The sequence below is a fragment of the Dermacentor albipictus genome, chromosome 2 (assembly GCF_038994185.2).
Source record: "Dermacentor albipictus isolate Rhodes 1998 colony chromosome 2, USDA_Dalb.pri_finalv2, whole genome shotgun sequence".
In the NCBI taxonomy this organism is placed as follows: Eukaryota; Metazoa; Arthropoda; class Arachnida; order Ixodida; family Ixodidae; genus Dermacentor; species Dermacentor albipictus.
The window spans coordinates 198,044,991-198,066,861 of record NC_091822.1 but is presented as its reverse complement, the minus strand read 5'-3'; the positions used below and the strand labels follow the sequence as shown (position 1 = coordinate 198,066,861).

The 21,871-nt window shown below is 47.3% G+C and overlaps 1 protein-coding gene across 1 annotated transcript in view; it reads right to left on the bottom strand.

Annotated features, from left to right (window-relative positions):
• LOC135904511 (carotenoid-cleaving dioxygenase, mitochondrial-like) overlaps nucleotides 1-21,173 on the bottom strand; it is a 57,018-nt gene extending 35,845 nt beyond the window's left edge. The window contains exon 1 of the mRNA XM_065435302.2: nucleotides 20,921-21,173. Coding sequence (XP_065291374.1) covers nucleotides 20,921-20,981 — 61 coding nt within the window. The 5' untranslated portion in view covers nucleotides 20,982-21,173. The remainder of the gene's footprint in view (nucleotides 1-20,920) is intronic.
• Nucleotides 21,174-21,871: the final 698 nt, after the last annotated feature.

Genomic DNA, 21,871 nt, shown 5'->3' with positions numbered 1-21,871 from the left:
AGACCGGAAGTGTTCAAAACAGCGAGCGATTTGCGAGAGGCTCAGATGGTGCGGCGACCTGTTGGCGAGCACCGAACGCAGTCGCGAGAGGCGCCTCGAAATAGCAGCCGTAGAAGGAAGGCGAGCGAAAGCGGAAGCAAGGGCGGCCATTGGGAGCACGACGCGGCCGGGTCTCTGCTGCCACCTTAACCCAGTGGCCGCGTGTGGGAAAGCGACACGCTGCTGCCCGGTTCGCGGGTGAAGGGCAGGCGGCGGAATGAGCTCAGCTTTCACTTCAGTTGATTTCCGCGCAAGAGATCGCGCTTGGGCGCGTTGGTATTGCATCGCCAACTGTAAAAGCTCGAATGACGGAGACAACAGCGCAGTGCTCCGCTTCTAACAGCTTTATTTTGAAAAGGGGGCTACATACGTTTACGAACGGCGTACGGTGTTTCATATGGTTGCGAGTGGAGTGCTTCTAATCTGTCGTAGCGCAATCACGTCGACGTGGGCAAAACGATGCGTGGAGCTACAGGTTGCGCAGTGCTGTGGTGGGCTGATACATGTGCCAGCTTTGTCTGTGCGCCGTAGTGCCTGCGCTGCGACAAATTAGTACGTGACCTACTGACAAGTCCACGTGGCCACGCTCGTATACAATGCTGTGGCGCACAGCTCCCCATCTGCGTTTGTGCATTTCGCCCGCTCTTACAGTTATTCGCACAGTTCACGTCACATTAATACGTTCTGCGTTCTGTCACCGAAGTGACAGAACGCAGTGCAAGCGACTTCTCTGCACGCTTGACGACTAGGGCATTGTTTAAATAACGCTAATATTCATCGCTCTTTGTGTTGTAGAAAAATAGCTACGTGAAGAAGCCTATGTAGAACCTGTGCGGCTGTGCATTTCAGAATGCACAGCCGCAATAAGAGACGGTCCAGAAGGTACGGCTTTTACGACGTAATCTGAACGAGGCCACAGATACAGATGCCATGAGAAATGTGCAGCAATGTTAATCGCAATCATGTTTACGATCAGCGTTTTCTCTTGCTTTTCAAAATTTCCTGGAGTGGCGCGCACGCACGCTCTACGCTCGCGCAGCGGACAGGGAAATCGTAATCGTAGAGAAACAGGTCGTTTACGCGTATACGCTTTCCGACGCGCTCTGCGTAGCTCGCAGTAGGTCGACCGAAACAGCAATGACGCCACGCCGTGCACGAAAGCGGAGCATCGGAGTCTAAGGCGTCCGATTGTCCCACGTCCCCTCGCGAGTTTGTCTGCAGAGTCGATTAAAATCACCCCCAGCGCAGCAGCGGCGTGGCGACCACACGCAACAGACAGCGCGAGTTGGTTCGCGACTGCATTTCGTGCGCTCATCGTCAAACTGTTATTCAACTTCCTCTCGGATACGCCGCGCCAGTCCAAATATAGACGAGCATTATTCCACTGCCGGTTGAACGGTACGAGCCTCGTGCGTATTCCCTTCCGCACAGGCGCAGCTGCGGAGTTGCGAAACGGAGAATAGGGGACAGCAGAGCGTAGATAGACGAAGATATAATAGATACAAAGCAACGTCCCGTGAGAGGGATCTCCTGCACAGAGATATTTCCATCCGTGGAGGTTGCACTCGCTCGCGTTCACCGCTGCTCGGGACGAGGGAATGGCCGGGTCATCCTCTGCAAGGTTTCCGTGTCACGGTTCTGTACCATGGCCTCGGCAGGGCCGCGTCGGCACTATGTGCACATTTAAACAGCTGCAGGCCCGTGCAGGAGCGCTCCTCGCTGATCCACCGAGCAGAGACGGAACTCGGACGGTGCGTTGGCGTCCCTTCCGGATTGATCGGGTGAATTGGCTGCTTGCAGCTCTTTTTGAGGCGTCGTTTGGTAACGCTGTGAAGTTATTTACCATGTCGAAATGGAGTCGTTCGCCGTGCGGCAGTGCTCCTTGCCTTAAGCGATTATGACAGCAGCTCTAGTTCCTCGAAAAGCAGCAGCAGTGACGATGAGGAGTTGTACGCGCCTTATGAAATTGTATTCGAGGTGCAAATGATGAAATCGCGATACGGCTGGCGGATATGGCGGGCGCCCAACTTCAGCTGCAGCTCCCTGCCGGAGCGTGTGTTTTTTTTTCTCTGGTCAATCTAGATGGGGTCGCACCGTGCCGGATTTTCTTGATCTCTCGCGGATTCAACACTCCACTCAAGATAGACCAGTGGAATTCACTATGGCGCCCGTTCCTGGGTTGAGCGTTGGCGTCCCACAGCGTAACTGCTCGAACGCGCTCATGCCACTGCTCGCGCATTCGTCGTCATCTTCTACCACAGCTGGCTCCGATGGCTCCGATGTCGCTGACCATGCCAGCGTTCCCACACTGCCCCTCGCGCCCCTGCCACTCCTCGCGAGTTCGTCGTCGTCTTCTACCACAGCTGGTTCCGATGCCGCTGATCATGCGCAGCGTTCCCACACTACAGTGCCGTCAGCGCCCTCTGCGAAGGCGCTGACGGCACTGGCCAGTCGGTGCGCTGATTTCGTTCTCATTTTTTGCCTCAATATAGCGTGAAACGGAAACGCGTATCAAGCTGCGCTGAAATGTCGCATTAGGGAGTATCGTAATCGTCGGACAATATTTTCTTTATATTGTAATATTTCTTTTTCAACTTGTGAAATCTGCCTCGGTGCTTCATATGCCATTCGTGCTCCACGCAGACCGGGAAACAAGGGAGTATGTCTGACACTTATCGGCGCGTACATATCCCCATATAGTCGGTTCGACGGCGACCGATTGCGAGACATCCTGACGGCGACTACTGGACCCTGGATTATCACGGGAGACTTTAATGCTCATCACTTGGCTTGGGGAAGCTCCAGAATAGATTCGAGGGGCCGGAAACTTGTGGAATTTGCTTCCGACCATGAACTTAGCATTATGAACGATGGCAGTCCGACGTACTTGCGTGGTTCGAACTACAGCAGTTGCTTAGACTTGACCTTGGTGTCACGGCAACTTGATCAAAATGTTCGATGGTTCTCTGACATCGAGACTCATGGTAGTGACCATATTCCCACCTACTTAAGTATCACTGGATTCGGAAGCTTCTCCTCTTGTACTTCCCGACAAGTATATATAAGGTGGTCAACGTATAAGACAAAGGTGGAAGAGGCATGCAAAGAAGGATTTACCGGCACCATTGAGAATCTTATTACAAGTGTACTGGAATCGTCTAAGTACACATTTACATCCGCTAAAAAACGTACGGATTTTGACATGGAGCTTGAGCGACTTCGAACCATTCGCAGAAGAGCCGAGAGGCGATACAGGCGCACGAAGTCAATTCATGACCTTAGAGTCGCTCGACGTATACAGAAGAAAATCCAACGTCGTATGGACAGGCTGGAGGAACAACGGTGGAAGACGTTCTGCGAATCACTTGACCCCCGCAAGCCACTGTCTATCATATGGAGGACGGTGCGCGGCCTTGGCTCGTCTCCACAGCAACGACACCCATTCTCATCCCTAGCCCTCTATCAAGGCCGCTCACAGGTCGATATAGCCGAAGACTTCTGTGTGAAGACTGCGGGCAGTGTGGTCACCATCAGTGGCGAAATTCTGGGTGAGGTTCCTGCGACACGCTTCCCGGAATTGAATGTGTCCTTCTCACTTGAGGAATTGGACGCTGCTCTGGCCTCATGCAGGCGCTCATCGTCGCCAGGACCAGACGGCATCACCTACGCTGCTTTATGCCACCTAGGTGAAGATAGCCGAAGCAGACTTCTGGAATGTTATAACCAGTCATGGACTGATGGCGTCGTTCCTGAGCGGTGGAAGTCCAGCCGCTTGATACCACTCCTGAAGCCTGGAAAGTCGCCACTTGACCTAGCGTCCTACCGACCCATTGCGCTGTCCAGCTGTGTTGGGAAGGTCATGGAAAGAATGATTCTCACCCGCCTAGAATGGTATCTTGAGCGCCACAACGTATACCCCGATGCCATGGCTGGTTTTAGAAGAGGCCGTTCGTCTATTGACAACGTCATCGATCTAGTCACGTCTGTACAACAAGAAAAACACCACAAGCGTATACCGGTTGCACTATTCCTCGACGTGAAAAGCGCCTACGACAATGTAACGCATGAAGCCATCCTTGATGCCCTGGAAAATAATGGAATTGGTGGACGCATGTTTCGGTGGATTCGGAGCTATCTATTCAAAAGATCCTTCTTTGTGCACAGTGCAGATGGCCGAACTACTGACCATTACACTTATCGTGGCGTCCCTCAGGGTGGGGTTCTTAGCCCCACTTTGTTCAACCTTGCAATCCTTGGCCTTGCCGACGTTCTACCGCATACAGTAAACCTCTCGATATATGCTGACGACGTATGCATATGGGCCTCGGCAGTTACACGTCTCCAGGTGCGTGCACGGCTCCAAAAAGCAGTGACTCTAACATCATCGTACCTGCGGGCGCAAGGCCTAAGCATTTCGACCGAGAAGTGCGCCTTAGTCGCCTTTACCCACAAGCCCATGACCTGGTACCCCATTTCTATTGGCCACCAACCAATTTCGTACGCAAAAACTCACCGATTCCTAGGCGTTATTATAGACAGAGACCTTTCATGGAGCCCCCACATCTCATACTTGAAGAAGAGGCTTACTTCTATCTCCCATATACTAAGGTTTCTTGCCGGTAAAACGTGGGGCACATCCGTGGCATCTATGCTTCAACTATACAGGACGCTCTTCCTAGGATACTTGCGATACAGCACACCAGTGCTGTCCAATGCTAGCAAAACTAGCATCCATGTCCTACAGAGCATTCAAGGCCAAGCCCTTCGAACATGTCTGGGGCTACCTCGAAATGCTTCAACCGTGGCAACAATTGCCCTCGCGAGAGACAACCTAATAAGGACCTATATAGATATCGACACACTCCGGGCGCATGTTCGCCATATATCCAGAGTCCCTGACCACCATCTCGCTCACTTGCCTGAGAAAAGACCCAAGGCAGCGTTCTCCAGATCGATTGCGGCTAACCGGCACTCTTTGTCTTTGAGGCACTCACCCGCAACAAGAACGCCATCCCCTATGTGGTGCTTGAAGAAGCCTCCTGTGTACCTTGCTGTTCCAGGAATAGTGAAGAAAGCTAGCCTGCCCACCGCGGATCTCAAGCAGACCACATTGGAACTTCTACATTTTTCATATGCTAACCGAATTCATGTTTACACGGATGGTTCCGTGTCCGAAAATTCTACGGGCGCCGTTGTTCTACCATCTCAATCGGTCGTCATCAAGTTCAAAACTTCTCACGTAACGACATCTACAGGTTCTGAACTGGCCGCTCTTCGCGCTGCTGTCGAATACATTGAAAAAGAACCGCCCAACAAATGGGCAATATTTTGTGACTCGAAAGCAGCCCTCCAGAGCTTGCGAAGCTTACGACGTGGCAATTATGAACAGCTGGTGTCACAAATCAACGAAACCTGCCATTGCGCATCTGAACGAGGACATGACATCATATTTCAGTGGCTGCCGGGACACTGTGGCATCGTTGGTAATCACCTCGCCGATGACGCTGCCCGACGTGCCCAGGCTGGCTCACCGACAGTCCTTATACCTTTATCCAGAGTCGACGCTGCAAGAGAGCTTCGCAGTCTTGCTCGTGCAATCACATTAGGTTGCTGGCATACACCACAGAACTCTAAGTGTCGTTTACACAGTCTCGACCCATCACTAAAACTTACATTACCAGCGAACCTTCCACGACGTGACGCAACACTGCTGTGTCGGCTGTGGGTAGGAGTAGCATTCACCAACTCCTACAGCTACCGCATTGGAATGGCGGATTCACCAATGTGCGCTAAGTGCAAGTGTGAAGAGACCATCAGCCACCTTCTGTGCCACTGTTCTCGCTTCGATAATCAACGTGAGACTCTCCAGTGTGCATTAAATAGACTGGATGACAGGCCATTCACGGAAGCGAAGATCTTGGGAGCCTGGCCTCACAGCTCATTGGCCCAAAAAGCAGTTAGAGCGCTTTTTCGCTACCTTAAGGCGACGGACTTGAGTGCCCGACTATAGACAACCTACACTTAAGTTCTCTCTCTTTCTCTTTCACTCCCCATTCCCCTCCCCACGCGTAGGGTAGCAAACTGGACTCAGTCTAGTTAACCTCCCTGCCTTTCCGTCTTCCCTTCTCTCTCTCTCTCTCTCTCGGTAAGTGCTTGCGTACACTAATATATGCACAATGGCAGTGAAAGCACGTTTCGTAACGTGCGTGTGCAAACTCGCAAGCCTTTCTGTGGACGACCACGTGCTTTGCGTGCAGGCGGGTCCCGATATGGAAACACAACTTGGAAAGTGCAGTGCGTCAAACCGTTCGCGTTGCGCAGCAAGGAAGGAAGGAACCGGGCGAGCGCGGGTCCTTCCTGGTGACGCACTTCCTTCCCGTTACGGAAACAGACGTACGCTGTTGCGCAGACGATGGCCGAGCCGATACGGAGGCCCGCGTCTGGCCCCGACGCGAGAATGGTGCGTGCCCGCGCTGTACGTGCGGTTTCAAGTCGCTGGATGTTGCGATGACATTTTTGTTTCTGCACGCTGAGTGAGGTAGCGAAGAGGCGCGTGTTTCTGCCCATACTCCGTTTCATACATCAGGTGCAACGCTGTGGAAGCTGCGCAAGAAGTCCGGTCACCAAAATTACTCCGCACGCTTCCGTCTATGCTTCGCAGCGTGCCACCGGCGTTTGCTAGCGCGAGCATGCACGTGAAGCTGCCACGACGGGCTGCAATTAAAATATAACGAAAAGCAAATTGATATAAAACAAGGTGTTAGCAGCCGTATAAGTAGATGGATTGTTTCTATGGGTAAATTCTTTTTTTTTCCATTCAGAACTGAGCTTATATAAAGAAAATTTTCACACAAATCGGGTCAAGAAATACCGAACTATTTCTAAATGCGATCGTAGCCACTGCAAGAAGTATCTCTAGCCTCCACAGCGTTGCACCTGATGTAGGAAACGGAGTATACATGAACGATAAAAACTTTAGGGACACATATTTTTACCAAATTTATTGAGCTTGCCGAGAAGGCACTAGTCCTCTCTTTTACTTATTGATATTGTTTGCTTCTCTGTATTTGTTCCCAACTACTCTGTGTATATATTTTTTTTCTGACACAAACAAACAGAAAAGCCAGGATTGCAAATATACATATATGCGTCAAAGTTTGTACGCCCACTCCTGTAATACCACCCATGGGGTTGACAGTATGTTGAAGTAAGTAAGTAAATAAATAAATAAATAAATAAATAAATAAATAAATAAATAATGAGCTGCGTACGTTATGGATACTATAAAAGGACTGTCTGGTCAAACCGATTCGTGTTCTTGTGACATGAAAACACTACCTCGACGATAACGCTTTCCGCTTCCAGGAGCCGGCACAAGGATACGCCGCAAGAGGTGGGATATATTAAGGGTCTCCTCGACTGCTGAAGCCCGCGCGTACAAATGGTGCACGCGTTTGAGAGGCGTGGCTTTTCCATAACGACTTCCTTCAGCTGATCACGGTGTCGAGTGCTCCTATGACGCGAACAAATAAAGTGGCGCCTCTATCTTCGTCCGCTCAGCTTGTTGGAGCAACAGTGCCAGCGAGACTTCTTTTTTATGTTGTAATTTTGCAGGATGTGCAAACAAAGAGAGAAAGTGCCGCTTGGACAGGCGTAAAAAAATCAAAAAGAAAGAAAAAGCGATATACTTTTCTAATTATTTTTTTATGCTTCGGGTTCTAGAAGAAGCACCGAAGTGTGCTGGCCTTTACGGCACAATACAATGCCGCCGAAATGCATTCTTCTCGCAAAAACAAAAATCTATCTGGATGTCTTGTGCTGGGGGCATATTGCAGTAGAGCTATGAACACGCTGTTCGGCCAGCGCCGCTAGCCAAGTATAGTTCGAACTATACTTGGCTAGAGGCGCTGGCAAAGGATCCTTTGCTCGAAGTCATGAACGCGAGATGATTTCTCGGTTCACGTGGAGGGTACACACTGGATACCCGCAAATATTTCAGTGAGCGTCTTTTGTACTTCTCCATCGCTTCCTCTATCCCGTCCATAAACAGAACAACACATGCAGGGAACCATATAGAACGCTTGGGAAAATGACATTGGATATCTCGTAAAAGAACTATTCTTTCGTTCTGTTAGGTTTCTCGATAACACTGTAGCTTCAAGAGCACATTACTTTACTTTTGGACGGTGACCGTTTTTCATCGCGGTTTACAATGTTATCAAATTATCGCTTGCCTCAACACGCACTTACTGCAATCGAAATTTCTTTAATTTTGTCTCCGATTATACAGCGAAAGTATTAATTGTCTAATGATATCTCGCGCCGTGCGACGATAATAGCAGTGTACATTCGGAAACATGCGGGAAATTTAAATTCCTAGGTATTACGTGCCAAAGCCACGATATAATTACGAGGCGCACCGCAGTGGGTGACTCTGGATTAATTTTGACCAGCTGGAGTTCCTTAACATGCACCTAAATTTAAGTAGACGAGTGCTCTTGCATTCAATTGCCCGAGCCGGAGACAAACAGAAAGAGACTAAAAATTGTATTTCGGACCGAATCTTTCGCCGAAACACGAAAAGTACGCCAGGGCCAAGAAAACCTTACGTGCTCAAAAAAAAAAAAGTAGTATTCGGGTGATTACGTAAAGCCTCAGCTCGGCCTACATTTCGCTGCTCGGAAGAGAAAAACGAAGAAGCGTCCGCAGCAGAAGAACACAGACGACGACACTCTCCGCGGCCTTGCCTGAGGCGCCAGGTTTTTTTCGGCGCATCCTTTGTGGTCGCGACGTAAAGACATTTCCTTCTCTGCACGCTGACCACCACCGGGAGGGCAGTGCAAGTGCCGCATCACTTGAGCAGCTAGTTTTTTTCCTCTGCCTGCCCTCCTAAGCCAGCTGGCGTCGCTTTTTGACCGGCTCTTCCGCGGGCACCGCAGTATAGACAGGGCCACGAGACCGTGGTGGAGACAACGCGGAAAATAGATGCAGAACAAAGGTGCATGGAGAGATAGGAAAGGTAAACGGAAACAGAACACACTTCAGATCCTTGTGAAATCAAATGTTTTTTCGAGCGAGTGGTTGAGGGTTGTTGTTACTGCTATAAGAAAGGATTTCGATTCCCACGAAGATAAAACAAGATTCCATCTGGTGCCTTCTTCTGTGCCTACTTGCATAGAGCAAAGGTCCTGGGCCGAATTCACAAAGTTTTTTATGCGTAAGCCCTGTGTTCCATTGGCTGGGCGCCTTCTCTCGTAAAATGTCCGACATCATCAATGGCTAGTAACTGTTCATACGACCAGTTGCAGTGTAGGAGGCTTTCTGTAAATACGGGCCCTGGCCCATCACAACTGCTAAAATGTGGTTGTTACGCAGTGAAGTCGTCGCGGCCCCATGGGCTTTGCTTGAGATTTGCTTCGCTGATGAGACACAGTGAAAAGAGGCAGGCTGGGCATCCCGAGGGTAGGAGGTCATGAAAGTGTCCCTCAATTGCATTCTTGATCGCCGGTAGAAGTGGCTGGAGTCCCGACAGAAGGGGTGTAGAGGGAGTTGGGTGTGGGGTCCAGGAGAGGAGTGTTCGGCGCACACTGCCACGTGTTCTTCACGTGTGCGAGGAGAGTCGAAAGTGCTCATTTGAGTCTCATGCCCAATCGGAGATTTCCCTAGTCTTGTATATAATAGTTTATTATCTCTCTTTCTATCGTTCTTTCTCTTTTCCTCGTTCTATGTGACTCATTGACTCGTTCCGAAAACCAAGCAGCATTTCACGATTGCCCGGTCCTTACCCCAGGAAAATGCGAAGCAATACTAAACGCGACAGCAGAGATTATAGCACGTGAAATAACCTTGTCTTTTATAAACAGAGGCTAAGCGGCAATTCTTCAAAATCGCGTCAGCTTGAGTAGTCTGGGAACACGAAAACTATAATCACAGGCAATCTTTTCAACCAATCACTAAAGCCGTTTTATTATTCGGATCATTTATTCTATATATAAAAACGAAAGTACCAAAGTTAAACACTGCACCTCGATAAGTCTTGAGAATGAAAGCCGATCTAAAGCGCCAAGTAGCCAAAACGCGAAAAAAAATTACAAAACTATACGAAGAACATGCCAACAAGCAAAGGAGCGTTAGGAACACAGATAGAGCAATATAGATGCACGACCTGAGCTATAATTTGAGTATTTATCATGAAGAATTCAGTATTTATAATCAATTTGGGAATTGAACCTGCCCCGGTAGGTTCGGTATAGCATGCAACGATATAGCCACCACTACGCGAACATCTCGATAAATGAGAACAGTGATATGAGAAGACGCGAATATAAGGAAGTAAAATAACCAAACAGGCAACTGTGAGGAACAAATCAGTTTTCAGAAACCATTTAAGTATCAAGACGTCATACTTAACTCATAGGACATAAAGATAGGTAATCAACACAAGTTTACTATAGTCATTTGGTCGCGATACTCGGATTGCAGCGCATTGAAGTGTGCACACGCTAAAGACAATTCTGCATCCTTTGCAGCCATCTCAAGAAGCAGCCGGGATAATCAGCGCTACAGGCAAGATCTGCGACCGTCAAGGCTCTACCACGTGACGAAGATAGCTGGGGGCGTCGCTGTACCTTCCCGACGGCGGACGGCTTAAATACGGACCCACTGAGCCCAGGCGTCCAGTTCGGCAGCAGCGCATTGAAGACAATTCTGCATCCTTTGCAGCCATCTCAAGAAGCAGCCGGGATAATCAGCGCTACAGGCAAGATCTGCGACCGTCAAGGCTCTACCACGTGACGAAGATAGCTAGGGGCGTCGCTGTACCTTCCCGACGGCGGACGGCTTAAATACGGACCCACTGAGCCCAGGCGTCCAGTTCGGCAGCAGCGCATTGAAGTGTGCACACGCTAAAGACAATTCTGCATCCTTTGCAGGTGAGGAATTAGTGTCGATTTGCTTCGAAATCGTCTTTGCTACTCTGCGCTGCTGCCGAACACGCCTGTTGTCGTTGTCTTTTTTTGTATGAAAGTGATTAAGTTGATACCTGTGCTATCGTACAATGACGCCGGGGAAAGGGAAAGAGGGGGAAAGTGATGTAGCAGCCTTGATTGCAGAATTTAAGCGGGAAATGCGTGCTGAACTCAGAGAACTGAGAAAGTCTGTTCAGCACTGCAGTGACACGTGTGACGATGTCAAAGACGTGACCCGGGATCTAAAGGCGCTAAGAGATGAATTAAAAAGCTTGGTATCTGAGAATCAAAAACTAAAAACTGAAAACAAACAGTTAACTCTGAAATTACAAGAGTTGGAACAATATCAAAGAAGTAACAACCTTGAGATAAAGGGTGTTCCGGACGAGTGCGACTCTTTAGTAGCCGTTCGAAAAATCTGTGAAATAGTCAGAGAGGCAGTTGACGAGAGGGACATTGATATATGCCATAGAGTTCCAACTGCGAACTCAACAACCAAGAACATTGTTGTTCGTTTTGTCAGACGTGCTAAGAGAGACTCGATATTAGCCAAGGCTAAGAAAATGAGAATTGCCGCAAAAGACGTTGGCCTGGCTGGTGTTAACAGTGCGATTTTTGTCAATGAACATTTGACACGCCACAACAAGCAGCTGCTTGGAGCAACAGTGGCAAAGAAGAAAGAGCTCAAATGGAAGTTTGTGTGGACAGCAGGTGGCAAGATCCTAGCAAGGAAAAACGAAGATAGTCCTGTCCTGCGAATCACTTCTTCCGATGACCTTGCCAAAATGAACTAAAGATGGTATCCGCTAATTATAAACTTGCTTTTATTTTACTATAGATGAGCACGTGTGATGTCTACACAGCAGGAGTATTTAACACCGCATTTAAGACCAAGCAAAGTAACTTCTCTCTGATTCATTTCAACACTAGAAGCATAAAAAACAAGCTTGACAGCCTACAAATTTTCTTGGAGTCTCTCGTTCTGAGATTTGACGTAATTGTTCTTACGGAGACTTGGCTGACGATTACCGATGATACACCCGACATTAATAATCACACCTGTATACGCTTGGACCGCGTAGGGAAAAGAGGAGGGGGCGTGGCGGTATATATCAGTCATAGCTATGCTTACACCATTATTGAGGAATACACAATTACAAATGCAAATGTTGAATGCTTAGTTATAAAAACATCTCAATTTCAGCTTGCTGCCATATATAGGCAACCAGCTGGTTCTAAACGCGAGTTCTTAGATTTTCTTGAGCAATTGATGCAGGTTTTTCAGACAAACAAGTTACCTTTTTTTGTTGTTGGTGATATAAATATAAACACAGCTAGTAATGACCAGTACGCGATGAATTACAAGAGCCTGATTATGTCATACGGATGTTAAAATTTGATTTCGGTTCCCACACGCATTGGCCCTAAAACAGCTACAGCCATAGACATCTGTGTTACGAATATCACTGTATCAGAATTAATAGGTGGAGTGATAGTTTGCGATATAAGTGATCATCTACCCGTGTTCTGCGTTACTGATCAGTTCACACGCAGACATCTCGAAGTAAGCAAATATCGAGTGATAAACGACAAATCGCTTGAAAATTTTTTTTCGTTAGTGGAGGCCATAAATTGGTCTAGCGTGTATGACTGCAGTGATCCTAATGATGCTTACAAGGAATTCTACAAGAAGTTAAAAGTAAGCTATGATGACGCGTTTCCTTTACAATGTGGCCGAAAGAATAAAAAAGCAATAAGAAAACCTTGGATTAGCCCTGCACTATACAGAAGAATAAGAGAAAAAAACGCGATGTATCACACTTTTATTAGTACGCGCGATGTAAACCAATTTAAGGAGTTCAAGAAGCTTCGAAATAAGCTAACTTCAGATCTAAAGAAAGCAAAAGAAAATTATTATGAAAGTTTGTTTCTTCGCCATCAAACTAATGTAAAAAAGATATGGGAAACAGTAAACGGATTGACAAGCAGAAAGAATGCCATAACCAGCGTACAAGAGATTGAGATCAATGGAAATGCGATAACAGGGCAGTGTTTGGCTAACACATTCAATGAGTACTTTATACAGTCAGGAAAGGCAGATACCGCAATTTTAGGTAGTCAACAACCAACAAGACACATCAGTTCTTTACCAAATTCGTTTGTTTTGTATCACGTCTCCCCGCAAGAGACTGAAGAGTTAATTAATAGAATAAAGAATGTCGCCGCTGGTTATGACGAATTTAGGGCTGAGCCAGTAAAGTATGTTTCCAAGTTGCTAAAAAACGTTCTCACCTATATTATTAACCTAATGTTCGATACTGGTATCTTCCCTGACCAACTGAAAATAGCAAGGGTTGTTCCGATACACAAATCCGGAGACAAAAACGCCCTTACAAATTATCGGCCAATATCGGTATTACCTGTTTTATCAAAAGTCTTTGAGTGGGCAATTAATGATCGCGTAACAAAGTTCTTAGAGAAATATAATATCATATCTAGTTTGCAATTCGGATTTCAAAAACACAAGTCAACTGAACAGGCACTACTTCGTGCAAAGGAGAAAATTATTCAAGGTATTGAAAATAAGGATTTTACTTTAGGTCTCTTTCTAGATTTGCGGAAAGCATTTGATTCGGTGAATCATGATATTCTACTTCTAAAACTGCAGTGTTATGGAATACGTGCCATGTCATTGAAATTAATAACCAGCTACCTTGAGAAACGCTTCCAATTTACAGATGTTAATAATTATTCCTCGACGTCGTTAAATGTAACAAATGGAGTACCCCAAGGATCAGTATTAGGTCCTACCCTGTTTTTGTTATACATTAATGACATAACTCAGATTGACATCACCCTTGATATAGTAATGTTTGCGGACGATACTAACGTATTTTTTACTTCACGGACAAAACGTGAACTTCAAGAAAAGACTAATCATTATCTACAAAACCTATCCAAATGGCTAAATGATAATTGTCTACAATTAAATGCCTCTAAAACTAAATACATCGTTTTTTCCCCTCCAAATAAACGCGACCAACATGACATGCATATTACGTATAGAACCGAGATTATTCAGCAAACACCTGAGCAAAAATTCCTAGGTGTTTGGTTCCAAGAGTCTTTGGTATGGTCATGTCACGTCGACCATTTGGTAGTCGATATAGCTCGATCAATAGGATGTATTAGAAAGATTTCTACATTAATACCTCTTGGGCTAAAAAAAACTCTTTATTACACTCTAGTATATTCTAAGAATGCCTACTGTTCGCTAGTATGGGGCCCCACCACTCAGCGCAACTATAATAGATTAACGGTACTACAAAAGCGCGTGCTACGTATATTTGAAAATTATGCAGGAGATATGCGTGACTTACCTACCAGGGAGTTATTTCTGAAACACAACATGCTTATGGCCAATCAAATTTATCTCTATAAATTAGTGCAACATATGCACACAACAAACATATACAAAGACTGTGATATGGTAGTTGAACATAAGTACGGGTTTAGGCAGCATAGGAGGACGCTTCCGAAGATTAGGACAAATTACGGGAAACAATCGGTAACGTATCAAGCTATACAGATTCTAAATAAACAGAAAGACATAATAAATTGGGCAGACAGCCGTGGTAAACTTAAAAGAATGTACAAAACGTTCCTTGTCAGAACAGGATGTGTATTGTAGACTGTTTTACATTACTTTCTACTATGACCATGACATTCCTGATTTTCTTTTTTTTTTCTGTTTTGTCAGCACAATGTACTGGTGTATATAGTCGTTATCTACATATCTGTAACAGGATAAAGGGTCTCCTAGCTATATAACACATGAATCCTGTGTGACCTTTTCTATATGTATATCTATCTGCGTGATCTATGTACACATGTATGCATTTCATACTTCTTATCTGATGTATTAGAAGTCACTTTCTTTCCTTCATCGGCTGTACATTGAGTGCAACTGTAATTTTAATATAATGTGCACGTTACTGTATATGTTATTGTACGCGTAAACGCTGTATGAACTGAACGGGGGCAGGGGCCCAGTCAGGCTATTTCAGCCTTTAGTCTCTGTCTCCGCAGGAAATACCCTGAAATAAAGCGATTTTGATTTGATTTTGATTCCCGCTGAGGTTGCTTGGTGTTCATGGACCGGCTTCTTCGATATAACGAATTTCCCAAACAGTTGCATGCTGGATCTGACACACACTTCCTTACATTCGAAGGTATCATTAGATAGAATCTGCAAGCGCGACTAAACGAGGATGTATAACGAAACAGGCGGGCAGAGACAGAGCTCATTTTAACCATAGGTTTTATTTTCGCATGCTTTGATAAATATATACTGAACGAGCGGAAACAAACGAGACAAAAACTCATTCAGTGGTGCTTTTGATGAAGCGTACACGTGTCTAAGGCTTGATCAAAACATGCACTGCAATAATTACAGTGATAAACCAAGTAATCGTACCTCTTTTTCAGATAGCAACACTGATGGCTTGCTCACGCACCTTTCTTCTCACTTTTGTAATTTCATAGGCCTCCATCATCTCCCTTGTCATCCTGCTATGAACCCTATACAAAATAGAAGTATTTTCAAACATGGGTTTGCAGGGACAGCCTCGGCAATTAATGCCCAAATGGCCCGTGATTACTCTAGCGACGTTATATTGATGCTCTTTTAGTCACTGATTGATGCATCTGCCAGTTTGACCACACGCGTTCTTCCGCACGAACGCGGAATGGCATAGACAACGTTAAGAGTGCAGGTTACAAATTGTTTGGGATGTCGAGTTTTGTTGTTCTCTGAAATAATTTGTTTGCATAACTTCTGCAGATGCTCAGGGGCAGAGAAAACCCCGCCTAGGCTCGACCTTGCCGCTATCCTTCTGATATTATGTGAAGTACAATGAATGTGTGGTACCACAGTAACTTTCTTTGCTCTAGGAGTGCTATACTGCTTCCCTTCGATACATTTTTATGCTTCCTGCTGAAGCCCACCGCAATCGAGGTGAGCATACGCATCGGGCAGCCAAAATCTCCCAGGCGCTTGGTCTGATCTCCGAAACTGGTTTCCACTTTGTGGTCACACGACTTCATGAGATAATTATTGAAACAAGATGTTACTACTGCGCGTTCTGCGAATTTTGAGTGAGCGGATGTAAATGGTAGGACTGGCTTCTTGCCTCTCGGCTGAAAACTCCAGCAGAACTTTTGTGGTGAAAAGTGCAATCCCCAGTCTAAAACCTTATGAAATTGCCTATGAGGACTTCATGCGTCAACGACAAAGGAGACAACAATTCAGTGAACGAGGTTAGCCTTTCTGAGACCCCCGATTCAAAAATGCCTGCTTCCTTGCTCAGAATAATTAAAAAATCTTCAACAATGTGAATGCTTTCACAACATCGGTGCTATTTTACAAGTATTCATCAAAAACCTGGTTGCGGTTAGCTAGGTGTAAGTTACTTAAGATAACGTAGCGCTGTTTCTGTGTGCCTGCTTTTTTTCTACGTCCTCGTTCGGTCGCGCTTAAAATTATATCGTGGATTCAAACCAACTAGCCCGCCAGTGTGTCTTAACCATGATCTTAGAATTATAGTGTGCTCAATCGTATGCTAAATAAATGCAACAAGCGCGATTTGACCATCATAGGTTCAGGAGCTTAGTTGCAGCAAAGAATGAGAAATAAGGGGTCTTTTCCTTCAACGTTGAGCGGACAACAATCGCCGGCTATCAGGACGCGCCGGGCGCCTGACAGCCTTCTCAGCGCTTTACAGGGAACACCTCTCGGCGCCGTAAGCGGCCGAGTATCGGTGCACTCGTGCGGCGCCGCCTGCCTAAATAAAGCCATTGCGCCAAAGGCTTCCCGTAAATAGTCGTCCATTCACGTTTGGTGGGAAAGAACGCGCTGCCGGGGAAAATGCCCGCCACTGGGTCTTCGGATGATATCATAGGCGCAGTAAACTGGCGCACCGTGCATGTAGAGGAAGTACTCCTGTGCACTCGATGGGGCATCTTTGCTCGCTCCGAGCTCGCGAATAGCCGCCGATAAAACAACGGAATGTTCAGAGTCCGGGAGGAGTTCACAGAGCTGTATTATCGTTACGACATCACGGGCACTCTCGTTCGTACTTTTGGCAAATGCCAGTGCAAATCAGTGCAGATCGAGTGTTGTTACACAATCATATTCAAGCACGCTCAACTTCAGTATACAGGCTTCTTTTTTTTATTTTACTCGACCATGTCGGAGATGTGATCTTTAGAAGCGCGTTATGAAGAAGGCGCTCGAAACCTTCGTTCCACACAAGAGGAACACCGTTCTTGGATTAAAGATGTCAAGGCATCAATCGAGCATTTCGTTTTGGAGGCGCAGTGAGGTATAACAGCTCGGAAGTACCTGGAGAGTCCACCAGTGAAATTTGCAAACAGTGCGCGTCGCGTGACAGGGGTTACTCGCCGATAACGAGCGCACTCGAAGGTTGCCACCGGAATGCCGTTGGAACGCCTCTCGGCATTCGGCACTTGACGACGACTGGCTTGAGGTACTTGTGTTGCACGTCACTCGTTCACCTGTCAACGCGTCAAGCGCGTTAATGGTGCTTACACGGCAGCTCGCTGCTCTGCGTCATTCAACACTTGACATAAAGTGCAGAAGCATATTGAGAATTGAATCACACCGTGTAGCTGGAGATTACGCTGTTTCCGCTCTGAAGTGCACCGGAAATCATATTACACTGAAACCGTTCAGTTGAAAAGCACTTTATTGAATCGTTTCAATATCACGTCGCCACACGTTCAAAAACCCAGATCACGAAAGTCCAAACCAGCTCACATTTGGAGAGCTTCGTGTTAATAAGCCTGTAAGCTCACGTCGCACGTACGAACGATACCAAGGACATAAGCTGCATCTCCGATTTGTTCATCAGTTGATTCGCCCCGTCCTTCTTATCGTTGCCGTCGGGCACATGTTTGGGTAACGCACAGGCTTTACCCGCGTTGCACGGACATGTTGCGCCATTTAGTAACATTTTACAGAACCACAAAGGCGGCGAGATAGATACCTGCAAAATGATTCGCATAACATTGATTCCCACACTGCACGGGATCATACTTAACACTGATTTTCTTTTTCCACGCTTAATATTGTCATCTAGTAGCGACGGTGAAGAAGGAAGCGAAATCGTGAACTACCGTTCTATATATAATGGGCGAACCTGTGCCCTCAAAGGCAAGTTACACTCAAAGAACATCGACAGCGGCGAACACAATCGGAGATCGGCGAAAATCTGATCAGTGGTCAAGCGCGTCGGCTTTTATACGTCAGTCATCGAAGGTCCCAGAGTAATCGGTGATGCACGCGTGTTTTCCAGAAAGTTCTACACCTTTCGCGTCGCACAAATCAGATTACACAACAGACAGCGAATAGAACCATCGATAACTTTCGAGAAATTTCCCATACATGCAGGCGCGTCTTGCGCTGTGCGATAACATTTGTTAGACGGTGAAACATGTTCACCCGATAAACAAGTAGACGTGTCAATATGTTTCAGCAAACGAGCACGACTATGTCTTACCAAGTCGAACAGAAAATGGTGTTTTGCGGTATTTCATCCCTTGTCGCAGTGATTAGACTAAAGTCAAGTTCATTATAGGCTAGAAGCTTGCCTGCTCTGTAACCTCTTTATGGTTGTCATAAACGCATTTACAGAAAGTTTCATCAGCGTGATAACTTGGGTTGGCTGGTAACTATTACAGCTGAACGAACTAACCAACACCTGAGGCTAGGACAAACGTAAGGAACGGACGAAGCGCCGTTAGGAGACATAGAATGGCGAGAAACATGGAGAAACTTGTCACGCATCGCTGTCATTCAAAATATGCGCACAGGATGTGACATCGGGAATAAAGAATTCCATCCGCAATAGCTGCAGTTTAATATATTCAGTAACCTAACCTGTCCACAATCTCCTTCCGCTGTTTCGTTTTTTTCTTGTTCTTATATTTATTTTAAATAATGGTCGCTCACATAGTAGCGCTACTATGGGCGTCAGCGTCAGCGTCTTAATATGAAAACTGGAAGCCCGCAATTGCGTTGGCTTCTTTACCCATACCGTACCGCGGGAATGTAAGCGTGAGCTTTTTTGAGTGCACGTTCTGAGAGCGCGACGTTATACGCGCGCTCGTTTCGTAGGAACTGCAGGGGCATTTAGTCATTCATTTCCCGTCTTCAACAGTGTGCGCGTACTAGTTGTTTACCTAAATAAGAACCTGCGGTTTTTTTTGCCCCAACGCCTCGCCCCTCTAAGCAATTCCCTTCCAAACACGCAGCGCATCGATGCCGTCTTGTCTCGATTCGGGAAGCTTGATCATACTGTTTTCTCGATGCGAATGGCGACAAATGGCTCATTGAGCGCAAAAGCCGGCGTCGGGCGTCTGCAGCACCGAAACAGGCACCTAAATTCCCATTGGCTGCGAAGCCAGATCACGAGTGCGCCTCGACGGAGCAGAGCGGGTGAAAAGGCACAGCTGATAGCGCGCCAGGTGTTGCGGGCAGGGAGAGGGATTCACCGCATCGGTGGCATGCAGCGTTGGCACCGCAGGCTGCTGCTGCTGCTGCTTGCTGGCTCGGGCAACACCTATATACTGCTATGGTACATTGCTCGCAGCGCAGAACTCGAAGGACCGCTCAGCGGCGCTCAAGTGGACATTAATGCTTTCCCATTCACATCTCATAAGAAGTGCTTAGGTGTCCTCGGAATTGTTTATTAACTATGTCACGTGACGTGTAACACGACACGCTCAACGCGAATCTGAAGGAGACCAATTCAAGAAGAATGCCGTGTTGCAACTATAAGAAAGGCGTACCTGCGTGTACTTCGTCAAAAGGGAGCACGCTGAAAGCTGCGGCAACAGCAAGCAAATAAACCAAATTTGTCGCTGCGCAAGCAAAGTGACTTTTGCATACTCGTTAAATTGGTTTCCTTCAAAGCGGCAGCTTGCAGCTACCCTACCGCGAATTGAATAGAAGAGTGTTAGGACAATTGCTGTTTTCCCATTTCGACATTAACATTTCGCTTCGTTTTCTGTATCGGCGACCTGTATCGGCGGTCATGAAATTCATCCTAGTCAAACGGACGCCGACCAATAACATAATAAGAAAAGACGTTTCGGCTCCCACATGGGTGCCTCGTTTGTGAATTTGGGAACAAAGCTCTCGTATGGGAGTCAATACCTCTTGTTGTATTTCTTTTTTTTTGTGTGTGTGTGTGTGTGTTTTGGGTCGCCGTCCGTTTTACGTTTGACTATGAGCAATCCTACCAGACGAGCTTTCATAGAACTCTTGATTTCATTAAAGCCCCCATGTCAACATTCGAATGCATGTCTTATCGATTTCCTTGAATCTCACGTGTCTTTCTTCGGCTGCAGTGAGAACTGTCGCCGATCTGGATTTGAATGTATCGTTTCAGATAATGTCATTTCTATTACCACTCCTTGCTTCGGCTCTTTATGTAAGTCAAAGTGAACTAGTTAACTTTATCTTTACTTTCTATTTTATGCCACAAGACGAACGATTACAACCGTTTACAAGTACAATGAACAATTAAGGTCTCCTATTGTTATATTTAGCGGCGAAATCAGCTGTCGTAAATCTTGCAGCGATATAGCCTGGAAGAGGCGCCTATTCCGTTGCATAACTCACAGCATGATCTCATAGGGCGTGCGCTGTTCCTCTTGTCATTCGCGAAGTTTGTCGGTTCTACCGGTAAATTGCGCACAGGAATAAAAAAAAATTAAGAAAACACGCGCGAAAGTATTCGTCCATATATGTATACCGCAATGTCGACGCTCAGGTGCGACGCCCGTCTTGCCGTGCAACGCGTTCGCGAATCGCGCAATATATATCTCACCGGTGACGTGCGTGGCGACCGGCTCGGTGACCTCCTGGCGATTCTCGATGAGCCTCTCCATCGTGGACGTCGCCCACGTTTATTCCACAGCCAGCGTGCCCGACCCGCCGCGTCGTCGTCGCGCGTTCTCGACCGAGAGTAGCGCTCCGCCGGTCACGCTTTCCTGCGACCGCCGACCGCTGCTCACCGTCCCGTTGTGCACCAGCGGCAGCCCTGCCTCTCTCGGCTGCGTTTCGGTCGCGGCCGCTCGTTCTCGCGGGGGCGCTCAACGCCCGAATGGAGGAGGAGGAGGAAGGACGGAAGGAAGTGTGCAACCTCCTTGGAGCCGACAGTTGCTTCCAAGACTGGCAGCTGCAACACCTTGCGCTGGCGACGTCAGAGGCCTGCGTGCCGGCAAGTGCCTCCGAAAGTGACGCAAAGCGAGAGCGCTTTTCAGCTGCATAAAATTGCTGCCAGGCGGCTCGTGTCCGCTCCATTTTATTGCAGCAATTATTCGAACACTCGAGACGCGTTCGTGCCGTCGCGGCACCGATGGCACACGCGCGGCCCGCGCGAGGAGGGCCTCCCTGCGGAGCCGCGCAGTGCTGCAAAAACGACGAAGCCAATTGGCCGCACCTTGGCGCTCTGCTCAATCGATTCCGCCAGAGCCAACTTTGCGTTGTGGCTTGCGCTACTGACGCGAGCGTTCTCGGCGCATAAGCTAGCATTCCTGCTGAGGAACTGTGTACATAACCGTGGGGAATACACGGGTCTAAGCAGGACACTCAACATCGAGCTAAATCGACCTAATTATTTCAATTGGGCGCTGAAAAGCGCCGATGACGTGTCGCACCTCGACGCCTGTATGCGCCATCGCCAGCGTTTCTCATCGCACCAGCGTTGTGGCGCATGCGTGGCACCTGCGAGGGCGCCGTCCTTGCTGTGCAGTGGCAGTGGCGTCACGTGCTGCGT